Source organism: Buteo buteo, chromosome 3, assembly GCF_964188355.1.
Source record: "Buteo buteo chromosome 3, bButBut1.hap1.1, whole genome shotgun sequence".
Lineage (NCBI taxonomy): Eukaryota > Metazoa > Chordata > Aves > Accipitriformes > Accipitridae > Buteo > Buteo buteo.
The window spans coordinates 69,324,974-69,350,083 of record NC_134173.1 but is presented as its reverse complement, the minus strand read 5'-3'; the positions used below and the strand labels follow the sequence as shown (position 1 = coordinate 69,350,083).

Sequence of the window (25,110 nt, the reverse complement as noted above, 5' to 3'; positions counted from 1 at the left end):
AAATTTATAGCTCATAAAGGACTTAGAGTATGACAGTTTTAAAGTTCCCATTTAAATACAATTTAGCCAAAAGGGCTAAAAAGAAAGATATCCCCAATTCCCACTATGCTGAATGACATTCAAAGGTGTATTGGGTTTACATGGCAAGGTTTTGGTAGCAAGGGGGGCTGCAGGGGTGGCTTCTGTGAGAAGATACCAGGAGCTGTCCCCACGTCAGACACAGCCATCTCCAAGACAGACCCACCGCTTCCCAAAGCCGAGCCCTCATCGACACTGGTAGCGCCCATGGAGGACCACGGGGGAGCAGATATCCACGCTGCAGACCGAGGAGGACCTCACGCTGGAGCAGGTGGATATGCCCTGAAGGAAGCTGGAAGGGCCCCGCTGGAGCAGGCTCCTGGCAGGAGCTGCAGCCGTATGGAGAGGACACCATGCAGGAGCAGCTTTTCTGGCAGGACCTGTGAGGGATCCATGCTGCAGCAGTCCATTCCTGAAGGACTGCATCCCATAAAAAGGGCCCATCCTGGAGCAGTTCTTGAAGGACTGTCTGCCGTGGGAGGGACCCAACACCGGAGCAGGGGAAGAGCATGAGGAGGAACGAGCAGCAGAGACAAGATGTTACGAGCTGACTGCAACCCCCATTCCCCATCCCCCTGTGCTTTGCCAGGGGGAGGAGGTAAGGGAGTCAGGAGTGAAGTTGAGCCTGGGCAGAAGGGGGGCTGAAGGGAAGATGGTTTTAGCTTTATTTTTATTTCTCACTATCCCACTCTGTTATTAATTGGCAATAAATTTAATCTTTCCCAAGTTGAGTCTTTTTTGCCCATGATGGTAATTGCTGAGCGATGACCCTGTCATCTCAACCCATGAGCTTTTCATCTCATTTTCTCCTCCATCAGGCTGAGGAGGAGGAGCAAGAAGAGTGGCTGCGTGAGCACCTGGCAGCCAGACAAGGTTAACTCACTACAAAGAGACCGGGTCTGTCTTGCCTCCAAAATGTGATCAGAACAAACATGACGAAATGCAGCTACATGTCAGCATCTATTTTTAATGCTGTGACTTATTTCCTTACCCATAGCGATGTCTGACAACATCTCTGCTCAGTCTCTCTGCTAGGTAAGCACCAATTCGATCGAGCTTTTCTGGTGCAGAAACCGCATAGAAAGTCAGCTTCTCCATATCAGCCTTAACAAGACCATCCTAAAAACAGACATACAAAATATAAAAGTTCACTGAAGGTATAAAGCTTTTGAGGTGTTTTTCCTTTTGTCTCCTCAACGTTTAAAGATCTGAGCCATTAAGATGGGAACAAGGTACTGGGAAAAAAAAAAAAACCAAGCTTTTGAGCAAAACTCCATAGCTTAGCTGCAAAAATCAGCAACATAAAAAACTAAGTAAAATATTTTTTAAAGAAAGGAAGCAACTACCTTCCCCCATCTTTTTTTTGGTGGGGAACAGGTATTTCAAAAGAGGGTATTTAGTGATATATGTCACCAGTTCTAAGACACCTTTTCCCTACCAGTACAATGTAATTTTTTTTTTCTTTTCCCATCCTCCCCCCCAAAGTATATTAGATGCATAACTTTGACACTGTATACAAACAAGTTTGTAGGTTAAATGTTTTAGATTGTAGTTTAAATATTTTATTTCTTCAGTGTCACATCTTGGACAAGGCTGACATACAGGATACCTGAAGGCTAATTGTTAGAACAAGATTAACTTATTAGTTCCAACATGAACTGTGATATGGATCTCCTCAGATGAGGTTATAATTAGAACTATTAGGTAAGAAGGATAAGGCTTTTTGTCTTTTTTTGCTTGTTCACAAAAACATTATCTTTTTCAAATAAATAACTTCGAAGCTTTTAACACACTCATTATTAATTAATGTATTTTATCAAGAAAGTCTTCTCAAACTTTAGAAAAGGCCTGTAATTCAGTGAAACATCATGGACTGGCTTGTGTCCTGCACTGAGCCAATGTATATTCACAAAGCAGAAACTAAGGAGTGCCAGCTCAGAGCTACTGAGTGAGATTAAAGCTATAAAACAACAACTGTAGCAATCCCAGGTGTTTCTACACCTGCATCACACAAGTAGATTAAAACAAATGAATCTATAAAACCATACTGTTCCATGCTTTCAACATACTGTATACACAGAAAACATTTCCTCTGAAGCCAGAAACATACATTTACATAGTAACTAGCACTCAGTAACAACACATTTTAAAGAAAAGCCCACGTACTTTCTAAGAATAAACCAAATATTATACAAATGCTGTGCCGACTGTTCTGCTTACTTCTACTATAAAGAAGATAACAAAATCTGGCAACACATTGAAAAAAAATACAGCAGCAGAAACATAAGCTCCTGATCTGTCTGAACCATCACATGATTATGTATAGATATAGGCATTACTAAATGATAACACAGAAGTTATTTATTTTCACAGAGACTAAGAGCTAGGCCTTAATATAGCTCCAAGACTGTTCCAGTGAAATGAAAAGACTGTGTATGAATAACTGGAGAAATTAAAAAACAACAACAAAAAAACATTTTGGATCACAGTCTACCAGAACTATAAAAACTTACACAGTCAATATGTCAAGAGTATGTCAAGAAAATTAAAATCTTGTAGAAAAATAGAAAATGTTCACACCTGCAACCATAACAAAACACGTATTTGTGGTTCTAAGCAGTTATGAAGTTAAGTGCTACCTCTGCTGCAGAATACTCTGTTTAATTAAATCTCTATTTCTCTGCACAAAACACACTAACTTCACTCTTCAATATGCACAGCCCTGCTTTGAAAAGGGAATTAGCTCAGATGATCTGCAGAGGTTCTTTTCCAGCTAAATTATTCTGCTAACCTCTATTAAAGCTATGAAGTGCTAAAGCAGAATTTACTGTAAAATGTTAAAACAGAAAAGAAAAAAAATTGCTAAATTGCTAAAATTAGTTACTAACCACAATTTTTCAAATGCCAATTCCTTAAAGTTTTAAAGTCAACACTCACTTTTGGATCTTCAGGAAATATGTTATCTACCAGACGCTTGTAGCGAGGTCTCAAAGCAGCACAGCAACAGCACACTCCTGCAGAGAGATTCACCCAACAGAATTTAGAATTAAGTTTTAGGAACTCCGGTATTTTCATTTGAAGAGACTAGCTGACAGGCAAGGAGGAAGAAGATACAGTGAACTCAGCTGCTTGTTACTATCAGCAATAAAGCCAAATTAAGGTAATTGAAAATGACTGAGAAGTCAAATAAGCAAAACTACTATTATAATGTAACACATGAGAAAATATGCAAGCAACCTGGGTACTAGAAATGCACCTGTCATCCAGCCATACTTAAAAACATGCAGAAAAATCAAGACATTTCAAAATTTAGTAATGTTAAAACCAAGGCTACTTCATTTGCTGTTTTATCTTAATTCTGAATGATAATTTCAAAACATATCTAAACATGCATTATGTTCACTCTTCTACAAAAAAAAGTCAACTACAAAATCTTCTGTTTTCAGGCAACCATATAAAGCAATAGAAAGCACAATATACAAAACAAGCTCTCCCTTCATTATCCCACTATTTTACTAGGCATCAAACAAGAGACAGTCACTTGAAGTGAAGAAAGGTATTTTTCTTACCTCATTTCTACTCTCCTACTAATACTGTACTCATATAAAGATAATCAGAACAATAGATGTAATTTTTAATTTTATTAATTTAAAAAGAGTCATAATGCCTGCTCTAACAAGATAGAAACCTACAAACTACGGTTTGTTTTTTCTAGCATTCAGGACTACTAGAACTTTGGAATAATTCCAGTTTACTTGAAGTAAAAACTAAGTACAAAAAAAAAACCTGAAAAATGTTTCTAGATATCTGTCCAATTGTTTTATCAGTGCAGATTTATTCCCAAGGAATTTAAATGTTTTGACAAATCAGGTTTTAAATGTTTTAGTGGACTTATCAATTAACTCACTGGTCAGGTCTCAGATTAACATAAAGCAGCAGCATTAGTGGCATAAGAGTCACTAAATTGGAAATAATGTACTGAATAATACTATAGCAAGTATGCACACAGATCCATGGCTGTCTGGTCTTTCAAATCTCAGTACCTAGAGCATTCAGAGTAGCTAAATGTCTTACAAATACCTTATTGAAGGTATCAATATATGCACTCCAAAAAATCATAAAACACTTTGCTAAAAACAGTTAAAGCAGCAAAAGCTTTTACTGAAAGTCAAAATAGGGAAAAGAATAAAGGATACGTCGGCAGTAACTTTGATGATTATAATTTATCTGCAAATTTTTCAGTATGTGAAGAAGCATTAGACAAATACATGAGTATTTGTATTTCTTTACTTATGATATCCAAGTAACCTTAGTTGTTTATAACCATATTTATCAGAACATCTGGAAGATTCATGACAAAGACTTCCCTTGCTGTACTTGTTTTTATTACAAGACTCTGCATAAGTAGATATTGTCCCTCTATTCCACCTGTTTTCTGATACTACTTGTCTTTTGGACAAAAAACTGAATTGTGCTCATAGTCCTTCAACTTAATTCTTGCAATTTATTTAATCAGAAACAATTATTAAAGAGAGAGCTATGATTTTAAAAGCACACTTTAAAGTTCTCCTCAGTGGTCTTTTAATTCAATTCATTAATTATAGAGTCATACATCACCAGGAGGATGAACACAGACTTACAACTTCAATACTTAATTATGAAAACAAAAAAACATGCAAGAATAAACAGCTGGAATATTAAGATTTTTTGTGTGAAACAGTACTTTGTGACTACTGTTAAGTTTTTCGTATGACTCCTGTTGACATCTCCTACTCACAGAATGTAAACCAATCTAACAATCTAATCAATGTAAAAATCTGCATTTACATAAAAGCTGCAGGTGTTAAGTAGCTAAAATCAAAGCTATTTCATATGCTACTGGAAAACGTAAGTATCAAGAGAGGTTAAAAACCTACTTGACTTAAACCAGAAATAATTCATAGTTGACAACTAGATTCTATTGAAAGCAATGTTGAGTTACATTTTAAAAGTAAATACAATCATAAGAAAACAGTACCTCATTAGTGTCTAGTATATCACTCAGTATTTGGAAATCCAAGTAACACCATCAAAATCCACTGAATATTGTTAAAATCTACCTAATACTGTTAAACATTTCTTTAGTTAGGTATGCAGCTCTGCACCTGGCTCAACACTCTTTGTATTTGTGTTTTCCTACTTGATTTTCTACCTTATGGACCACTAACATCAGGCCAGAGTAAACAGTATGTTTGATTACTCCTAACTATAACAAAATATTCTTACAACTGTAGTAAAATATTTTGCTGTAGCTATCTACAACATAGTAAGGACGGAAAATAATGTAAAATATTGCATGCAAGACAGAGGCAATTAAAAATTCTGCTAGGTTAGTTTCTCCCTCTTTAAGTGACAGGAGAGAAAATCCTTGCAAAGAAGCACAGTTTAAGTCTTCAAATGATGTTTTAGAACTGTGGTAATTACATAAATTGCACATAAAACCTGGATACAGTCACTCCTTTGAGAAGGATGAATATCAGATAACAGTACCAACCCATTCTGACAGCCTTACCAAATGGTTTCAGTTAATGGTAACTCAATAGTGTTCAAATACTGCTCTTTAAATTTATGGCATACAGTGAATTTTGACATAAAAAAGGTCTAACAAGAAGTATATTACATAAGACTTGAAAACTTTCTCTTCTCCACATCTTGGATTTTCAGTAGTATATTTACATTGCTATATATTTAATTATAGCATAGTTTACATAAAAAGCCACCTATCATCAAAATATAAAACTAAAATTAATATGAATGGTAATGTCATTAAAAGAATTTTCTAAATTAAATAGAACATTCAAGTATTAGAAAGCTTATCTATGAAAGCTTTCAGCCTTCAAAGATATTTTGAGTAAAGAAATTTAAGCTGAACACCATCAGAAAAAAAATTAAGTGCTAGGCTCTCCAAAGAACACAGGAAAAAAGAAAACCAAAAGCAAAAACCAAAACAACAGTCATGAGACACACTTTGTGAGAAAATTATTTATCATTGCTCAGTGTTTTGATATAACCAGGAAAGATTAATAAAAAACTAGAAATAGGTTTAAAAAAAGAAGCATGACCATAAAAAAAACCACAAAAATCAAGTCTTAACAATGTTCATTAAAAATACACTGAACTTAAAAAAATAAAGTAAAATCTAGGAACATTTCACTATGTAGACCAGAAAAGACGAGTGTTTTCAAAGATGGAGAGAAGCTTAGCAATTGAAAACAGATTCTCTACTTCTTGGATAGAAATTTAACCCGGATAAACGTTGATCCAAATAAACAGATTCATTTCACACAAATAAGCTGTTTTGTAGGTCTACAGAACACAGTCACTAAGCCAAGTAAAAAGAACGCATTCCATTATATGCAGGTTTATCGCTGAAAAAATCCTATGACAATTCCCTTTCAGTGTCAAGCAAAATTTGCATTTTAATAGTCTCCCTGTTGAAGACATCTTTACGTCATTTTATACAACTAAATATGAAGGTTAAAGTGATATCTACAGAGAAGTTCACACTGTTACATGATAGTCAATGTAAAAGGTTTAAGTAATACTTATTATTTACTTCTGCAATAGTGGGATTTTCCAAGTTTAAACATGCATGTTCTCTTCTGCTAAAGGAATCCTGTAATCTGCATTTTACGTGTTAAGACTGTACATATTTCCCAGCTGTACAGGTACTTCTTTTTAAACACATTTATTCTACAGAATAGCAGTAAGAAGAAACAGTCTATCTTATCAGAAAATGATAATTTCACCTACCCAAACACATACATGGTCTTGGTTCAAAAGCAGAATTATAATCATAGGCTTTTTCTTGCTCAACAGTTGGAACTTGAACATACTGCCTCATCCTGGATGTGATTTCACTCCCTGTGTACTCTCTCCTTTTCTAGAAATTTGCTCTCTCACACTAGCATAGAAGCAGTTACTTCACACGAGGGCTCTGCAATACTGTAAGCTTATCTGATTAGCCCTGTGACATCTACATAAAGCCACCAAACACGTGAAAAACTTCAGTATCAAATTCTGTTAACAAGGCCGGGCACAAGAAAAGAGAAAAGAATAAAAGTAAAGATAGATCATCAATGTGTGATTCACAGCTCATCAAATTAAACCAGATAGAGCCACTTTCATTATTTCAACTTCCCCAGAACATGCAGTTCATTATTTCTGTAACTAGAAGGAAAAAATCAGTATAGTTTCAGAAAAAAACTGTTTTCAATCAGCAGCCACATATCACTGTGGAGTGATAAATATTTTAGCAAAACATATTTCCTCGATCTTGCTGAAAAATGGTCAGAGAAAAATTATTTAAGGCAGACTGCTGACCAAAAAGGCTTTTTAAACAGAAGGGTTTATCTTCAAGATTAGAGAAGCACTTTAAAAATTAATAGGTTAATGAAATTAACATTATCTCTAATAATACCTCAGAATTTAAGCAGCAAGGATTACAGAATTTAATTCCTTAACATGCTTACTCACAAACATTACGATACATCAGGTAGAAAATCAATTTTGAGTTAAGCAATTCTGAAGATACTTTCTGGCTTCCCATTACTTCTCATCATTTTATCGTTTTACTTCCTACATTACATACACTTGGGTAACACAAAAACAGGATTTTCATATAGGTATTTTTATAACCCTGAAAGTTATAAGGTATTGTTTTTAATAAAATCACAACTAATAATTTCCACTAAATAACAATTCCATACCAATTCTAGGTTTAAGAGACTAGTGCTAAAAAACTAGTGTTTACTGCAAATAAATTCAGAGAAAACACTGAGCTGCACAGAAACTGCCACCACAATATGTTTTACTAAAGAAACCCTACGGTGTAAATTAGAAAAATACACATTACAAGAAAGTTTTACTTCAAATGAGTTTGTCTGAATATTCACTACTACATCTTACTCATACAAAACTACAGAAAGACAAAACCTTCAAGCTGGCTTTAAACATAAATCGCCAAGTTCTGCCCATCAAGTTTAAAACTGACAGATTATTTTCCTCTTTATCAAAACCCCACAAAAGAGAAAACAAATGGATTGTATTATTTATCTAATGCTAGAATTTCTTGCAAAATTTCACAATGCTAATATTGTTGTCATCTGCTTGCAGAACATTAACAATCTGAACCAAGTTTTCCTGTTCACTCACTGAATATTTTTTTATGTCCATCTTGGATGTGGTCATCCGTATCTTTATTGTCTACCTTCCAACATTAAAAAAAAAAAAATCAAACCAACAACCCCACAGTATCTTTTTCTATAAAAAACCAGTACAATTAACATAAAAGTTTGAATCTAGAGATAAATGCATGTTTTGCTAATATCAAGAAACTGAGCAATATTGAAATTACATTTGGTTGCTCAATGTACTTAAATATAACTACGTAAAAATTGAGTACTTCACTTCTATACATTAAACTTTCATTTTATTTATTTTTCTATATCTGAGAAATATAAACAAAAAGAAATTTGTTTCAAATATCCAGAGGAAAGCACATAAAATAACACTTCAACCACTACGCTAACTATACCTGGTTAGTTTTCAACTGTTAATATCAGTTGATGCATTTAATTCAGAACTAAAATTATTTTCAAGGGCATTCTCTTTCCACTATTAAAAACAGATCAAATATTTTAGAACAAGGAAATTATTCTGGCCATATAAGGGAGTTAATTAAAAATATTCTTCAACCTGCTATAAAAATAACAACTGCTATAAGGACACACTCATCAGCCATTGCAATGTCCCTGTAACACACTCCCAGAGCGGAGGACTCATCATTTAGACAGCATGAAGTCCCATCCCCCAGATAAGCCTCTTCTCTACCTCCCACTCTAGTGCTATTTGACTTCTAAACAGCTGGTTTCTAGCCTCTCTCCACCAAAACACAGCAAAGAAAATGTCTAATGTGCAGATTAAATTTCTGTCTTGAGAACACAATATTCATCTTTATGTCAACTTCTGACCGCTATGACAGCAAAATTTCAGTAACAGCCAATGTGGAAAATTCCATCCACTACCTAGGTTTGGCAATTTTACATTTATTTTTAAAAATATGTTGGTGCTCAGATAATTTGAAACAAATGAAAAAAAACCAAAAAAACCACTTTCTCACAAGAATTTATTCTTACAGTAAGTAGAGCTGTAAAGCTAATTATAAAGCTAATTCTGATGCGATATGACTTCAAGGTATGTTCTTCTATACTTGAATCAACATCAAGAGATGGACAGCATGCTGCAGTGAAAAGCATGCAAAAGTAATTTGAATATAAGATTTTTCTGAAAACAAGAAATGACTGCATGTGAAGCTACAAGAAGGAAGTAGAGGGGAAAAAAAAACCCAAACAAAAACAACCTAGTCAAATAAGGCTTACCACTAAGCTTCTTCAATGAAGTATTCTTTTCAGAACCATTAGCAATTTAAACAAATCCCCAGGGAAGGTATTATCTTTGGGCTGGTGCCTTTTAAAGACTTCTAAACCATTAAAAGGAAGTTTTCCATTACATCAAGTTCTCAGGTTGCATTCTCTTTCACAAGTTCCACAGCCTGCCGTGTTTCCATACTGTCTCTTCTTTCTCCCACCTTTGTTGTTTTCACACAGTAACTTTGTTTTACTTGCTCATTTCTGTTCTCTTCAACACCGCCTCCTCCTTTCGTACTCTGAGATAGTATGAGCACTCTCTATTTTTAATACAGCATTAAGAATATCTAAATTTAATCCAGTTCCAGTGAAAGAAGTTCTATGGTTTATTATGAATTTTGCTTCTTGGTTCTTGTCCTTACTTCTCTTCCTATTAGGCTGGCCATAACAAGGTCATTTACTTCTAATCACTAAAGTAATACAAAAAGAAAATTTTGTCACTCTGACTTTGGAAGACACCTGGAAAGACACATCTACATAAATCTCCTTGACCCCTCTCCATCATGGCTGGCACTGATAACCTGTTCACAGTAAAAAATTAGGTAAAGTCCAACTTTCATTCCTGCTTTCAATATTGGGTTTGCAGTCAGGAAAGGAGTTCTAGGTGATAAACCTAGAGGAGGAAAAAAAAAAAAAGGGCTTTTGTGTCATGATGGTCCTATTTCTAAATAAATACTGATTTCATAGCAAGGTGTTTCATAAATCAGTGAAAAATGGGGACATAAACAAACTACTGGACTAAAGGAGAAGGGGAGGGAAAAGAAGATTCGTAGTGCTTTGTGTAATCTCCAAAGCACATGAACTGGCATTATTCCTCCATCCAGGCAAGTAGTAGAGCATGGAGCAGATTCATAATAAACAATGACAAAATATCCACTGTACTTGAAGGCCTAATCCAGTAACACACAGAGCCAGGAGGATATCCTTTACCTACTATTTAATGCAGAATAAAAAAGTATGAAGGATCGACACTATCACAGCAGCCTACTTCTACTCTCACTACTTAACACGAATACTTGGATCTGTCTCTCCCTGTCCAAATGCCTGGCTCCTCCCAAAATCAATGGGTACAGGAAAATGGCACAGTGACGATCCTGGCATAGAAGTAAACTCCCAGTACCAGTCAATCTTGTTCAAAGCCTGACTTCACCTTGGTCCTAACCTATTCTCTAACCCAGATGAGCAATTTTCAGAATACTGCATCCTTGAACGCTACAGAGCTGCAGCGGATAGCTCCAGGTGACAGATAAGCATGCTGTAACCACTGTAGGCACTCAAAGGCCAACAGACTTGCTTTACACTCCTCCACCGGGGGCTGCAACACCTGCACCTCCCCTACCACCTTGTTCCCACATTGTTGCAGGTAAGGAGCATCATCTAGCACCGAAGACCATTCTACAAGACATGCTGCAGCAACCTCAGGATTGAGATGGACGTTGGGCTTGAAGGAGAGGAAAGACACTACGGAAGGCATGGTTGAAAGCTAACAGGACAAGCAGCAACACTTAGCCTATCTCCAGAGGTTGAGAACAAGCAGTTCTTGAGAGGTGCCAGGGGCAAAACTATTTGAAAACAGCCACTGTCTCCCTCTGGAGCCTTCAAACCATACTTCTGGTCAGCAGGTTGGCCAACTACAGGTAAAAATATATATTTACTTGGTTAAATGCCTCAGTAAGCTTTGGTGACTGCTACTTAAGCCCAGGCTATCAGAATCCCTCCCAGATGCTCAAGCTGGTCATACCTTTTCTTCCCAGTCCCAGCTTCAGAGAGCAAGGCAGACAGCTGACAGGGACTTTCTCCATGCCACTCCCCCCGCACCCAGTTTGAGTTTTAGAAGTTCTAAACTAGATTTTCCACACTCCCTTTCCCATTGCATCTCTTCATAGATCACTGGACACAGCCCTCATTCCCAGCAAGGAATAGTTATTTTGTTGTTTGAACACTTGCTGCTCCCTTCTCTTTTGCTACAGGAATTCATGTGAATTAAGTCATTGCCTTTAAAACAACACCCCTTGTGTATGTGTGCATTTTGAGGATGAGAGAGGAGGGGAAGAAAAGGGCATCAACAGAAAGCCAGGACAAGAGCATGGGTCTGGACACAACTCTAGGCAGAGCATTAGGACATGGTATGTTGATAGTCTATTCAGTAAGGGCTAAAGCAAAGCCAACCATCTAGCAGAGATATTGTAAATTATACAAGCTCCCATTGTAAATACAGTAAAGTTACAATTAATGGTACATTTAAAATCTCAGACTTAGGGCAGTAGCACATATGGATTACTTAACATCTCAGAACAAAAATGATCACCAAAACACCATGAACACTTCTGACTTTCAGCAAATGTCTTGATTCTAAGGTCAGAATAACGAAAGAAACTGTGAAGTTCAAAAGTAGGGTACCAGCATCTTAAAGTCCTTTTCTAATCATTAAACAGTTACGTTCTAGTTTAATGAAAATGCAAAAATCTGTTTTAATTGCATAAATTATTCTGTACTTGTTAGAACTACAGAAGTGTACCAACGAAATATCTGTGAAGATTTTTCTTCACATATTTCCTTAATATTAACAGCTTTAAAAAAGGAAGGAGTACTGATTTAGTGTAATGATATAGCTAAGTGCTAGGTTGAAACTCCTTACTCATTCTCTTACTAAGGAATGAATAAGCATTCTCAAGCCACAATTAAAGACTCGGGGTGCCCATTTCAAGCCAAAGTACAGCCCTTAATCAGCAAAATACTGTAACGTGTCCAAGTACAATTTAGAATCACAATTTTGCTCTTCTTGACAAGTGATAGGACTGAGACTTTTAACAGATATCAACTTGGACATGAAAAGGAAAGCTGACTTACACAGGAACCAACTATTTTTTAAAATCTTGGGGTCTAGAATTCTACTCAGACTTTACATGGTATAAATCTTTTTTAAAAAGCCACTGAATTTAAAAAACTAAAAATACATTTATTTTGAAATCAAATATTTACCATTTCTCACATAATCGTTGGGGATTTTGCACATCTTTACAAAAGATTAATTCTTATTGCCATGTTTCCAGTTTAGAAAAACAGTATTTGAAAGAAGCCAAAGTTCTCAAACTCAAAATACCAGTACTTCAGTAGCGTTAATTTCATGGGCTCAGTTATTTGCACATGTAAATTATCAAAAGCTAGGCAGTTCTTTAGATACAATGAAATCTTTTTTGCTCTGAATTAAATGCAAGTCAGACTACTGCAATATTCACTCTACACAAATACATTTACTGATTTAAACTTCTGTTCAAGGAAACCGCAAGTACTCCATAAATAGATTTAACTAATTTGGGTTTTGTATTTTGCACTTAGGCAAATTAAGAAGTTTCCTAGTTTACAAATTACTTGCTAGTCTTAAGATTCTTAAATATTCCTGTGCAAGACAAGAATTCTAAAATTGTTTTAACTTTTCAAATGTGAACAATTATGGCATGTCCCTTATGTTAGAAAATTTCATACTGACCTCTACGTGGGTACCAAAAGACTTGTATTCTTTGAGCAAGCTGGTTAGCAGTAAGTTACAGGTCATTCCCTTGAACACATCAGCTACAAACAGAATTTACTAGTATTTTTCATAGACACAAGCTCCAGAATATGGAATCAAGCAGAACTTTGGCTGTTCAGCTAAGCACCTTCAAAACAGCAAAATCTGGAACTGTCACCTTTGAACATGATCATTAGCTGAAATCTACAAGTTAATAGATGAGGAAGAGTCTCATTCATCTACCTACCCCAACTTTCTACTCATTCCTGTCTAATTCCTGCATGAATTAATCTTGAATGATGTAACTTTCTAGAAATGAAATAGCACTCTTTGAAAGCCAAGAGTCATGTATACAGCTAACTTCCATCTTCATCAATTCACAAGGTGCCTGATTCTCTAGAGAGCCACTGGGGATCCTAGTGGTTGATGATGGGAAAGAAAGTCCATATACAATGTAAAAGGAAAGCCAAAATATTTTTAAAAGCAGTTTACCCTGGTCTTTCCACAGAGACATGCATTTAATCACAGAGTAGAAAACTTATCCCCCTCCCAAAAATCAATTTTTCTTTGTTTTCATGCATAAAAAAATAGGGCACTTGCATGCATAATCAGCATGAGCCTTCTTACCCTTTCGTCCCATGATTGAGAAATCAATAGCAAACAATGCTGCACATGAAGGTTAATCGACTGATAGGAAAACCAGCTGCAAAGTGATTTCTGTAAATAACAACGACAGCCATATTTTAATAAAACCTGAAAAAACTATTAAGCTACACTTTAACATTTGGTGAACTGTCCATGTGTAGTTTAAAAGCACATAAAGGCTTTGATGGGGGCAGAATTAAGTTCATCTCTAAAGCATTTGATTTCCTATGTTATATGCCTGGATTGTCCACACATAAATGTGTGCAATAAAGTCTTCAGGTTTTGACAAGGAATGGATGAAACAAAGTTCTTGATTTCTTGGCTATACCAAAGTGTGTTCCAAAACAAATGGAAAGAATGAAAGGAGAAACAATGTTAATGATGCTAATAGACATTATTTGCAATGTGTTAATATGAGTGATTTTCACTTTCTATGGAATTGCTCCTAAACATTAACCTTCCCAACTGGAGTTAGGATGATGCATATGAAGAGAGAATTAACAGCTAACAAAAAAGAACAGAATGAAGACTTATTCAAAATTAACAAGTCTTAAAGAAATCCCTGCAGATTCGTTAAAGAATATGGAAGCAACCAACCTGTTGGCACACAAAGTTGCTTAGGGTATCATGAATGAAATGAATAGATGTATAAAGAGCTACAGTTTTCCAGCTACAAGTTCCTGGGGTTTCTTCTTAGCTTAATCAAAGGATACATTTAGAGAAGTTACTACTTTTTCTGTTCAGTGTAGAAAAGACAATCACCTAAAATCAGCTGAAAAAAATCTGTATCGAATTGTTTATAAACTGAAAGCATTTATTGTATATTATTATGTAAAGAATCCATTACATATTTTGTGACCATAGTATTATAGTAGTTACAGATAATCTGAAACACAGTTGAAAGATGGGCTTGATACAGGGCTGCTTGTGTTTCTCATCCGCTAAGGTACTAGAATCAAGCAGACGACAATGATTTGAGATACACCCCCATGTAACTGTTCTGTAATAGCCTAAATATGAAAATTTTATAGGATTATGGCGTATTTATTTTAACAGTATTCTAAGTAGTCAACAATACTGTCAGAAAACTAATAGAGTTTCTACTGCATATAAAATAAATTAAAGCAATTATGAAAAATGCTTCATTAAGTGGAAGGTCCCATTTAGGGTTTTAAAGTATCAAGGGTACATGAGAAACATACTCCAGATAAGGAAAAAAGTACATTAGATAGAGTAGAGAAAGTTATTAATTGGAACTATGCCTTAATTTTCACTAAAAACACTAGAATCCATAAGCCATGAAATATTTATATAGACAGATTTAGGAATACATCTCCAGCTACCATGGGTATTTTAGAAATGTATTTCATAGGGAAAGAAATCTTCCCTTCTCATTAACAATCTTGTTATTACTTACTTATATACAGAATAAAAACTAGAATAGCAAAAGATAAATCAATTTCCCAAAACTGTTTTGAGGGAAGAAACCCAATGAGGAGACTATCTGCCTCTTAAAATGAGTTAAGAACATTAAATAAAAGTTAAGAATTCACTCATTTCAAATTCCATTTCAAGTGCTGGTTTCCTTCCTACACTTGGCAAGGAAGCACTATTCAAAAAGAAAATTATAATTTTTAAAGTTTGTTGGGTTTGGGTTGGGTTTTTTTTTTTTGGGGGGGAGGGGTGCGGTTTGTTTGTCGGTTTAACAGGAAGCAACTTAACTGAAAGCAGTAACATCCAAGAACAAATAAAAAAGACTATTCAATTGTTCTATTCACTTTCATCTCACACAAACTAGGGAAACCACCAGTACACACTAACTGAAGACTAGCAGTCTCTGCAAAGACAACTGGCAAAAAGCCACATGGTGTTTGGAAAGCTGAGGAAACAAAATGTTAGGTAGTTTAATGAGAAGCAATCAACCCATTGAAGGCACTTGGAGAAGCATTCTGAAGTTACTGGAACAGTCACTTCACTGTAACCAAGAACAGGCCAAATCATGGAAGATCTTCCACATAACTGGTGCATGTCTCTCTTAAATCAGAGTGGTCTCTTTCTAACTGGCAAGTATTTGACAGAATACCATAGGAGATGTTCATATTACTAAATTTCACAGCAGTAATTCAAGGGAAGAATGTGGGGAAATTACATTTGTCAAAATCCTTATTCTTATTTATTTGGTCTCTTAATTTACATGTTATAGTCAGCCATACAAGGAACTGCTAATCAGCAGCTAAAATCAGATTAACGTAACAATCATTATTAACAAAACCTTGAAAAGCAGAGATATAATTAAGCATGGTAATGGCATAAGTAACAACAAGAGAAAAGAATAAGGAAAGAAAAAAGAATCACACACATAGCTACCACAGGTAAAATACATTCTTATAGTCAGCATGTGTTCTCACCTGTATCACATATCATTTTTCTAATCCAAGCAATTTCATTTTAGTATAAAATCTGCCTTTAAGTAAAATATTTAATTGAAGTCAGGGAATACAGCCTGTAAGTATGTTGGCTGTTTCTTAAAAAAATCATTATCTACCAAACTGTGTTTCAAGCATCTGATTGTGTGAATATCTGGAACACAATGTCCAAAAAGAAGAGAGTCTTAAACAAATGTTTTGATATATGATTTAGCTATGCTTTTTTCCTTGAAGTATCTGCACAAATTATTGAATAGGGAAATTGATACCAAACTTGTGACAAATGAAAAACACATACTGCCTGTACTGCAAAGGCTATCTGGTTACAAGTTCTTTGGTTTTGTTTTTAAATAAAGGGACTAATTAATCTTTTAATCCATGGTTTCTTTGTGATAAGGCATAGCTAAATTGGTTAGTAAAATAGCTGTGGCTTAAATCAATCTACTCATGTTGTAAAGGCAGTGAGAAAATACATTTGCTTTCTCAACATTTCAGAACTTGAATTTCAGCTTCAGATGAAGACACCATGTTTGTAAGCAAATCTTGCATCGATGCTCATGTTATTTGCACAAGAGGATTTACATACAAAGTTATAGCTACAAAGAACATAGGGAAAAGCCATGCTTTGGCAAGGTTGCTACAAGTGCTGCTACAATTATACAGCATTACACTTCCACTACAGACTAGATGTCAATACAGATGCCATGTCATGGCTAGGCAAAACCAAGCACTTTTACATCTTAAGAGAGGAGACTGAAAATTTTCTGTTTATGGGCTATTACTGTATTGAAACTAAAACCTTAACATTATTTCATTAAGGACTCAATGCAACGCTATACCCCCATATTCTTAAATGGGATCACTGAACAGCAACATCAATAGAAAATTTGATAATCCAACATGTAACGAACAACTACTGCAGAGACCAGCACCCATGACTGAGATGAGGTTAAATGAGAACATTACCTTTGGTTAACTGCCAGTGTTCATCTTTCTCCCTCTCAATACCACACCCCAGTTCTGACTACATGCCTACTTTTTGGACAGTTAATATTGAGGGAGACAAAAAGTATATTGTCCTGTGAACATTTCATGTACAATAACTTAAAGACTGATTTCTAAAATGTCTCTAGAAACAGCTAATGTCCCCAGAGAGACTAATTAAGTCTCCTTGTCTAGTCTTTCCATAATACCAGTATCTTGGCCTCTCCTGACCTTACAAACCACCACTTTTGGACCTAGATATTCCGTAGCTACTGTACTGCAAAAAAGGGGTAAAAATATTACCAGAAACTGATACAGAGACTCAAGAAAGCAAGCAGGACAACGCTGTAAAAGGGAGGTGGTCAGTATGACCCAAAAACTCCATCAAATTTTCCTTTATGCCAGATATTATTATTCTACTTCATTTATAAAGAACTTGTTCTAGCATGACAGAAATCGGGGGTTTTTTGGAAAATATTTACTCTAACAGCCTTTTCCACATTTTATTCCAAAAGGTGCTCAACATACTTCTTGATGTGTGGGATGAAAGAACTCCGTGTAAAAAAAAACAAAACAAAACAACCAACCAAACAAAAAACCCCAGCCTTTACAAACAGCTGAGTTTTTCCAAGGACAAATACTTTTAAGATTTCAAAGTAATACTAAATAGTAGAAACCTGTTTCGTCAATATGCTCTGAAAAGAATCCTGAGGAATCTCTAGAGAATCTTAAATTAGCAGGCAGAAGCTTTCCCTTTCACACGCAACAAAGTTGAAGTCTTGAAGGCTATCTCCGTGCACGTTGATAAAAAGCACAACTAGCCACCATGTGATGCTTGCTTGCATTAAAATCTAATCATACTTCTTCATCACCACAATTTTTGGAAGAAAAATATTAAGACAGTACTGTTATTTTCTAAGAATTGCAATACACACACATATGCTAGGTTACCTTCTTTTCACCCATACACTTAAACTCATTAATATACACAGAAGAGAAATAAATGTCTGCATAGTTCTGAATGTCTCACTACAGATAAATACTGCAATCATTGTTTTGGTCTCCTTTAAGTTCCATCTGACTCTGTAGTAATGCAGACTCTACATGCATTAGGGTAAATAGTGTTAATAATGACTCTGAATATAAGCATACTTGGTTTCGAAAAGAAAAAAAATCTTACTTTTCCAGTTTAATTGTTTAAAAAACCCACACGTTCCACCACAGCAAAAGTGAGCATCATGATACAGGCCTTAATAGTACAAAACACTGCAATTGAAACACAGCAGCAGTTCACTGTATTACAAAAGTTGAACCATAGTGCAGCTGGAACAATTTATGCCAGCTGCTTCTAATGTAAACATAATACATATATATATTTGCCACCATTTTGTTACAAAAACTCATGTCTATATAGGGGAATAATTTCAACTATTTACCACAAAAGCAGAAAACACCCAAATACTTACAGTAAGGTATTTCACACAACAGTGGTTCAAACAACACAACACAGAATTACTGTAAGACGTTTTTAAGTACCCGGTAGTCACAGCTTATTACAAATCTTAAGTCACCAAAAAAAAAAAAAAAAAAAAAAAAAAAACCACTCAAACATTTCCTCGTGAAATTAAATATTTGTGAAATTCATTACAAACCTATAATTAAAGTGCACCCAATATGATTGGTACTGTAACTTTACGAAGACTTCTTTATCCTCTGGATAAAGCAGATGGCTTTATCCAAAGACTGATGTTAGTAATTTTACTAGACACCATGCATGATCTTTCTAAATAGAAAAATAAAAAAAAATTTAGTTGGAATTAATATTATTATAACACATTTCATAACTTGAGCCTTTATGTTAGAGAAGTTTGCTACTCTGAAAGGTAAATAATAATTTGATTCTTGGAAACATCTGCCTCAAAAATCTCATTTAACTTTGAATGTGAAAAATTTTAAGTCTTATCACTTTATATCCTAAATAGTAATTCTATCTTCTATAAACGGTATTTGTAATTTTCCAAAGCTAAGATTACAGCTATATCAGACAATCTTTTTATTTTCCAAATACAACTATTTCAGAACATACTTTAAATCACTAAATTATCAACGTTAAACTGTGAACTTCTTACTGAAATGAAAAATGCAGAGCCCATACTAGGTTCCTTTGAAAAATATATAGAGATTTACAAAGGCAGAGGCTGGATAATACTGAGATCTTAAGTATCTTAAAAATGACAGCAAGTATCATAATCTGGGGTTTTTTTCCATTTTAATTTTGGTAGAATTTTTAACCTCCAAAGAAAATACTGTAATAGTAAACACCCCTACATACCATCTTAACGTACTTAAGATAACAATACTTACTGCCAGGCATTGTTAATCAGGAATCTGTCTTCTATTTTGCAAAAATACAGTAAGCTATAAAGAAAACAAAAAAATTAAGTCAAGACAATAGTTTTAGGCAATTTATGTCCAAATATACATAGAAACTTATGCAGAATGAGCCAAAGTCACATTCGTCAGCTCCAATAACAGAGGCTGTTACCACAGAAACCCAGATATCGTTTTATCTGACCAGACTATATGTAGGTTTTTCCAGTTCTTGAAATTTAGTCATTCTGTTCTTGCATTTGATGCCCGAGTAAACATTTTTCTCTGTCTTTATTAGTATGACCTTTCAAACTGCCACTGTTTACAATGCTAAATGGCGTATAGCCCTACATGATACTTCTACTTCAAACGTAAATCACAGCCCTTCTCTGTGAAAATGCCCGTGAAAGGTTTCTGTCCTATAAAAAGAAAAACGATGTTGAAAAATCTGTCTGTGGCACTTTCTAGGACATTTTTATCCCAGTATCAAAAAATATAGATTTTAGATCAGAGAGCAAACTACTACAAACAATAGCTACTCAAAGGATTTTTGATGCAATTAGGTATTTTCATACAATGAACTCAACTGAAGTTACAACAACCTATTCTGGGATAAAAATAGCCTAATCTACCATCTAATTAATTAGTATTAAAATGCAAATCATCTGAAGATTTTTCTATACTAAACCAGCACATTGGGATTTTATTAACTGCCAAATGCAAACTCCCTGCAAACGTACCTTTTCACTAATACGAAAAAAATCTCAGTTAAAGAGATTGAGTGTTACTGTTTTCAATGATAAAATAAAAAAATTTAAAAAAAATCAGATAATAGTTGTTTATATATGTACACCAAAACCCTATAATTCCAGACAGCAATAATGTGAGAATAAATATTTTATTTGGTCACAAAATATGTTCATAGTTGCTAAAAATAAACTTTATTCTCATTGTGTACGTATTTCAGTCAAAGGTTCCAATTTGCTAATAGGCAACCGTGATTAAAAACAGTGCTTCAAAGTAATTTATTTAAAATACCCTATCCTATCAGAAAGCTCTATGTCCCTCTCCAAGGACAGGGTTAGAAGCAGCATAATTTTATAAAAGGAACCATGTGCTGTGGATTGCGATGTTCAACAGACACATGGAAAAGTGAAATATCTAATTCGGAGCGTAGTTAAGAATTTAGCTGAGAGATTACAGAAGACAGATTTACTGACATATTAGAACATAAAAAGAGCCTGATGAGAGGTTCAAGAGAGTCAAGTGCCAGAGACTCAGAGTGTTTTACTGACCAACACTAGCAATCAGGAAATCAATAAATTTTATTAGAACATTATCACTGTTGCTGCTAGCAAAATCAACTAACTTTACAAGATATTAATGCAGAAATTACTAGAAAAGTTGTATAAGCAACTAAGGTGTTCAAAGTGAAGATTCTTGGGTTTGTTTTTAAGTAGTTCACTGGATTTCTAATCATTTTATGACCTGTAACAGGACCAAAAATTCAATATGAAGGTGGCCTGGCTTCTATATGCAGAACAAACTACACAATTTCTACTTCATAAAGGTTCAATCACTGGCTCATTAGGCCTAGGGTAAAGTTTAGTCCACAGATGCTGTTACGGTAAAGCAGAAGTAAACTAAACTAAGAAACTTCCCACCATGAGTCTGCTCTGCTGTTTGTCACTGAATTAAATTTTACATATCAAGAGGGGGAAAAAAAAAAATCCAGAATTTGATGAAGTAGAACTTGGGTACAGTTAAAAAAAGAGACATGGCAAACCATGAGATATAATTTAGTTTTCGTAAATAGTCCAATAGTTACTATTTAACATATTCCTTGTCATTCTGAGATATTTGGCAGATCACCAGAAGCAAGTTAAGGATGTTATGTATCTGTACAATGTCTCCTGCACCAAAGCAACTGACTCCTGGATATTGAAGAGGTAAGTAAGAGTCATGCCTACTTTTCTGTGGAGGACTGAAAGTAATTTTGTTTTCCTAAGGATATAACAGTAATTCTAAACACAGGTATAAGCAAAGGACAATGCTAGTGTATGCACCTGAAAAGGCAGATCAGCACTTGTATGACACATAAGGGTCCTTTTTCTTAACAAAAAAATTCAGTTTAATTTTAAGGAGATTCTACACAATTTGGCTAGGATAAGGAAATCCAAGATCAATTTATTGTTCTATCAGATTCAAGCAGCACTATACAGGAATAAAAATATACTTTGTTCTAGTTATTGGTTCTGATCATCTTCCTCCAGTTATATGCTTACGTGTGACTTTTTTGTCATTACTTTAAATAACCTGGGATCTGAAATTAATGGATAGTTTATAAGCAGAAACTATTTCTTATTATCACAAGATTCTATAAATGGGACTGAAAGCCAAACAGAAGAGTAGATATCTTTTTCCTGTCTGCTCTAAACCAACAGATTTCTGCAAAAGATCTAAAATGGAAAAGTGTATATATCCTTGTGCTACAGGTAAAGAAACAGAAAGTCAGCATAACTGAGGTCTTGTATTTTCTTTTAATAAGTCCATCTTTATGTTATCCTATTATGCAACACTATAAATTATTAACTTGATTTTGAGTATGGAAAATGAAATTGCCAGCTGGGCACCTACCCATTCCTCCAAACTAAGCCAAAGAAGAGTACAGGTTTAAGACAATCCAGGCAACCCAGCCAGCCAGGCAAGAGCTGAAAAATTAAAAACACACTGCACATTAATTTTTTACATCACTTGGTTCCCCACTCATATATCCTATTTGAAAAATTAATCAATGCCTTTCGTTTTGAAAGTAGGCAAATGGCTAATGCAATGCAAGATTAATAAGTCACAGGCTCACTCCTAAATATAGACAGTTAGTCTCCAACTACAATTTCCAGAATCAAAAAATGCAATACAAGATGGATTTACATAACACAGTGCAATTCTGTGAAAGTACCTGATTTTATTTTGAATTAGCTTTCTCAGGTAGAGAAGCAATGCCACACATAAGCCTGGCTATATTAATGTGGCTACCCTGTTCTCTCACCCAAGAGTTCATGTAAACAGGCACATCTAAAAGGACATTTGTCCTGCCTCACCTTAGAGAATTCAGTCCTGAGCAGATGGTTTTAGGACAAGAAAAAATCTGCACATTAAATAAGTGTTCCTTAGCAACCCTTCCTACAATCTCAAAGGCTAGTTTAACCCAATATCCATTTCATTGGCAAAATTAAAAGCAACTTTCCTATGCCTAGATATATATGTGGCCAATGGTGGGTTAAAAATCCAGATAGATACTTTTTGCTCTATTCCAACTACAGAAAACTTTATGTATTAAAAAGAAAAAAATAAAATCTTCAATTTTTTTTTTTTAAAATCACACAGTAATTTTACAAGAATTACTTCACTGCAATTAGGTTGGGCAGTTAAAAGCCACTAATATCAACCAAAGCTGTTTCTAACCTGTACATCTGACAATTTAGATTTCATGATTAGAAGTGTAATCCCTTTTCATTATACTTTAAGTTCAGCTGCCAAGTCTGATTAGTTTTCTAATGTCTCCTTCCACTTGCATGTAATATAAAATCTGTTTATTCTTTTCTCCTGAACAAGTTTGGATCAGAAGTAGAGAGAAGTTAACGTTCATCATTAACTGCAAACATTTTCATAACACGATGCCAAACTTAAATATTTAAATTTAAAAGTTGTTTGTTTACAAATTATATTCTAATACTCATTTTTGTGATTTTTTTTCCCCTGAATCAGAAATAAATCCCATTCTAGCAGCATTTTTTTTAGACAAATATTAAAAGGCTTAAATAAAACTTATGCATAAGCCTTTACACATATCAGGGCATTACAACCAAGATTTCAGCCCCAAACCACCAATTTCTCAGGGAAATTTTAGCACATGTTCAAGAGCATCCATATACCGAGTCTTCCAGCAAGATGCCCTGAATACTAAAGTTACCCAAGAAAACATTTCAAATTATTTTGAATGTGTTACAAAGGCTTCAGGAAGTGGAAGATTACCTATATCTTCCCAAAGCCTTGGCTGTTACTTCGATTTTAGCTTACCTACTCGATTTGCACAGCAAACATCTGATGTAGCTTTACAAAGTTTAACACTTGGGCTAATAAACTTGATTTTGATATAGGAATTAAATCTCTGGTTCTAAGTTACAGGCTCTTCCACAAGTTCTCCAACAGAGCACAGAGATCTCAATCGACGCCAGGATCTTTTTTCTTCCTAGTATCTCAGCTCAAAGTACCACGGGATACCTCCCTAGATGTATTCAGCTTAACGAAAAAGAAGTTGTACTATAATTAGTTCTCAGTAACAGGATTTGTGAACCTCCACCTCAATTACCTAAAGTATGGCTCCTGCTGCACAATTAACTTTAAAGTAAAAGATGAAGCTATTCAAGAAAGCTCGCAGTGTAGTCCTTTTGTAAGTTTGCATTGTGTTCGCTTAATGCTTAGCAATACCTCGCTGCGTTATGGTCCATTTGAGGCAAACCAGCTTAGGGAAATCCCAAAGCCGCAGTCCTCCACTGCTTCGCTGTTTTCAGACTGATGCCACGGGGACGTCTGACCCCGTCAGACACGACTGACAGCGAGGTTTTGATTTATGACTGCCTCACGGAAGGCCTCCACCTCCGGAGGAGCGTCCCGCCGGCACCCCTCAACGGTGGCAGGACCTCAAGCCCCCTCCTGGGAAAGGCAAGGGGGGGATCCCCGCTCGGGACAGCTTTTGCGGTGAGCAGCCCGCCCGGACGGACGGACGGACGGACAGCCCGCCCGCGGGGAGCAGCCCTCAGCAGCGCCCACAGAGGCACCTCCAGCCGGCTGCCCCGCTGACAGCGTGCGGGGCGCCGGGTTGCGAGGCGATGGGCCTCCGGCTTCTTCTCCTGCCGGCCTCCGCCTGCCGCCCCCGCCGCCCTGAGGGGGTCCCGCCGCGGCGGGTCGGCCCGAGCCTCCCGCTGCCCGCCCGCTCCCCCCTCAGCGCCCGCCCATCTGGCGCGTCCTCCTCGCCCCCAAACGCGGAGAGCGGGGAAGGGAGCGGAAGGACGGGGAAAGGAGACGGCTGCGAAGGTGAAGACAAGCAAAGGGAGGGCTCCCTGCCTGCCCCAGACTCACCTCAGCCACCTCTCCGACTCGCTTTAGCGGCCGCCATCTTCCCCCCAACCCCCCTTTAAGTTGCCCGGGGCGCGACGCACGCCGGGAGCTGTAGTTCTGCGAGGAGCGGCGCCGCGTCCTTTCTCCGCCCATCCCTCCCCACACACGAGCCACGACGAGGGCCCACGGCGGCAGAAGGAGCTCCCGTGACACGGCGCGGCGGCCCGGGGGGCAAGGGGCCGCCTGGGCAGGGCGGAGCGCCGCCGGGGAGGGCGAAGGGCTCGGCGGGCGGACACAACTCCCAGCATCCTTTGCGGCGCAGACTCCCACCCCCCGGCGGCGGCGGGGGCGGGGCGGCTCGCCCTGCCCCGCCCCCGAGCCCCGCCCCCGCCTGGCGGGCGCCTTCCCGCTCTCGCGGGGTCACGTGCCCGGCGCCCCTCCGCCTCGGGGCGGTCGTGAGGGACCCGCGGGCGGCCGCGATGGCGGTGGCCTCTCGGCGACGGCGGTC

At 36.6% G+C, this 25,110-nt stretch overlaps 1 protein-coding gene across 7 annotated transcripts in view; it reads right to left on the bottom strand.

Annotated features, from left to right (window-relative positions):
* Positions 1 to 24,718, bottom strand: part of EFR3A (EFR3 homolog A) — an 88,059-nt gene extending 63,341 nt beyond the window's left edge. For 2 of the 7 annotated variants that reach the window (XM_075023968.1, XM_075023973.1), the window contains exons 1-6: positions 24,624 to 24,688; positions 22,119 to 22,192; positions 19,476 to 19,529; positions 13,684 to 13,773; positions 3,016 to 3,092; positions 1,070 to 1,197 (exon numbers count right to left, since the gene is read on the bottom strand). In XM_075023968.1, the coding sequence (XP_074880069.1) occupies positions 1,070 to 1,197; positions 3,016 to 3,092; positions 13,684 to 13,696 (218 nt within the window). In that variant the 5' untranslated portion in view covers positions 13,697 to 13,773; positions 19,476 to 19,529; positions 22,119 to 22,192; positions 24,624 to 24,688. Of the gene's footprint in view, positions 1 to 1,069; positions 1,198 to 3,015; positions 3,093 to 13,683; positions 13,774 to 19,475; positions 19,530 to 22,118; positions 22,193 to 23,561; positions 23,664 to 24,623 lie in introns of those variants that run through there. The other 5 variants (XM_075023974.1, XM_075023969.1, XM_075023971.1 and 2 more) reach the window with 5 other exon arrangements.
* Positions 24,719 to 25,110: the final 392 nt, after the last annotated feature.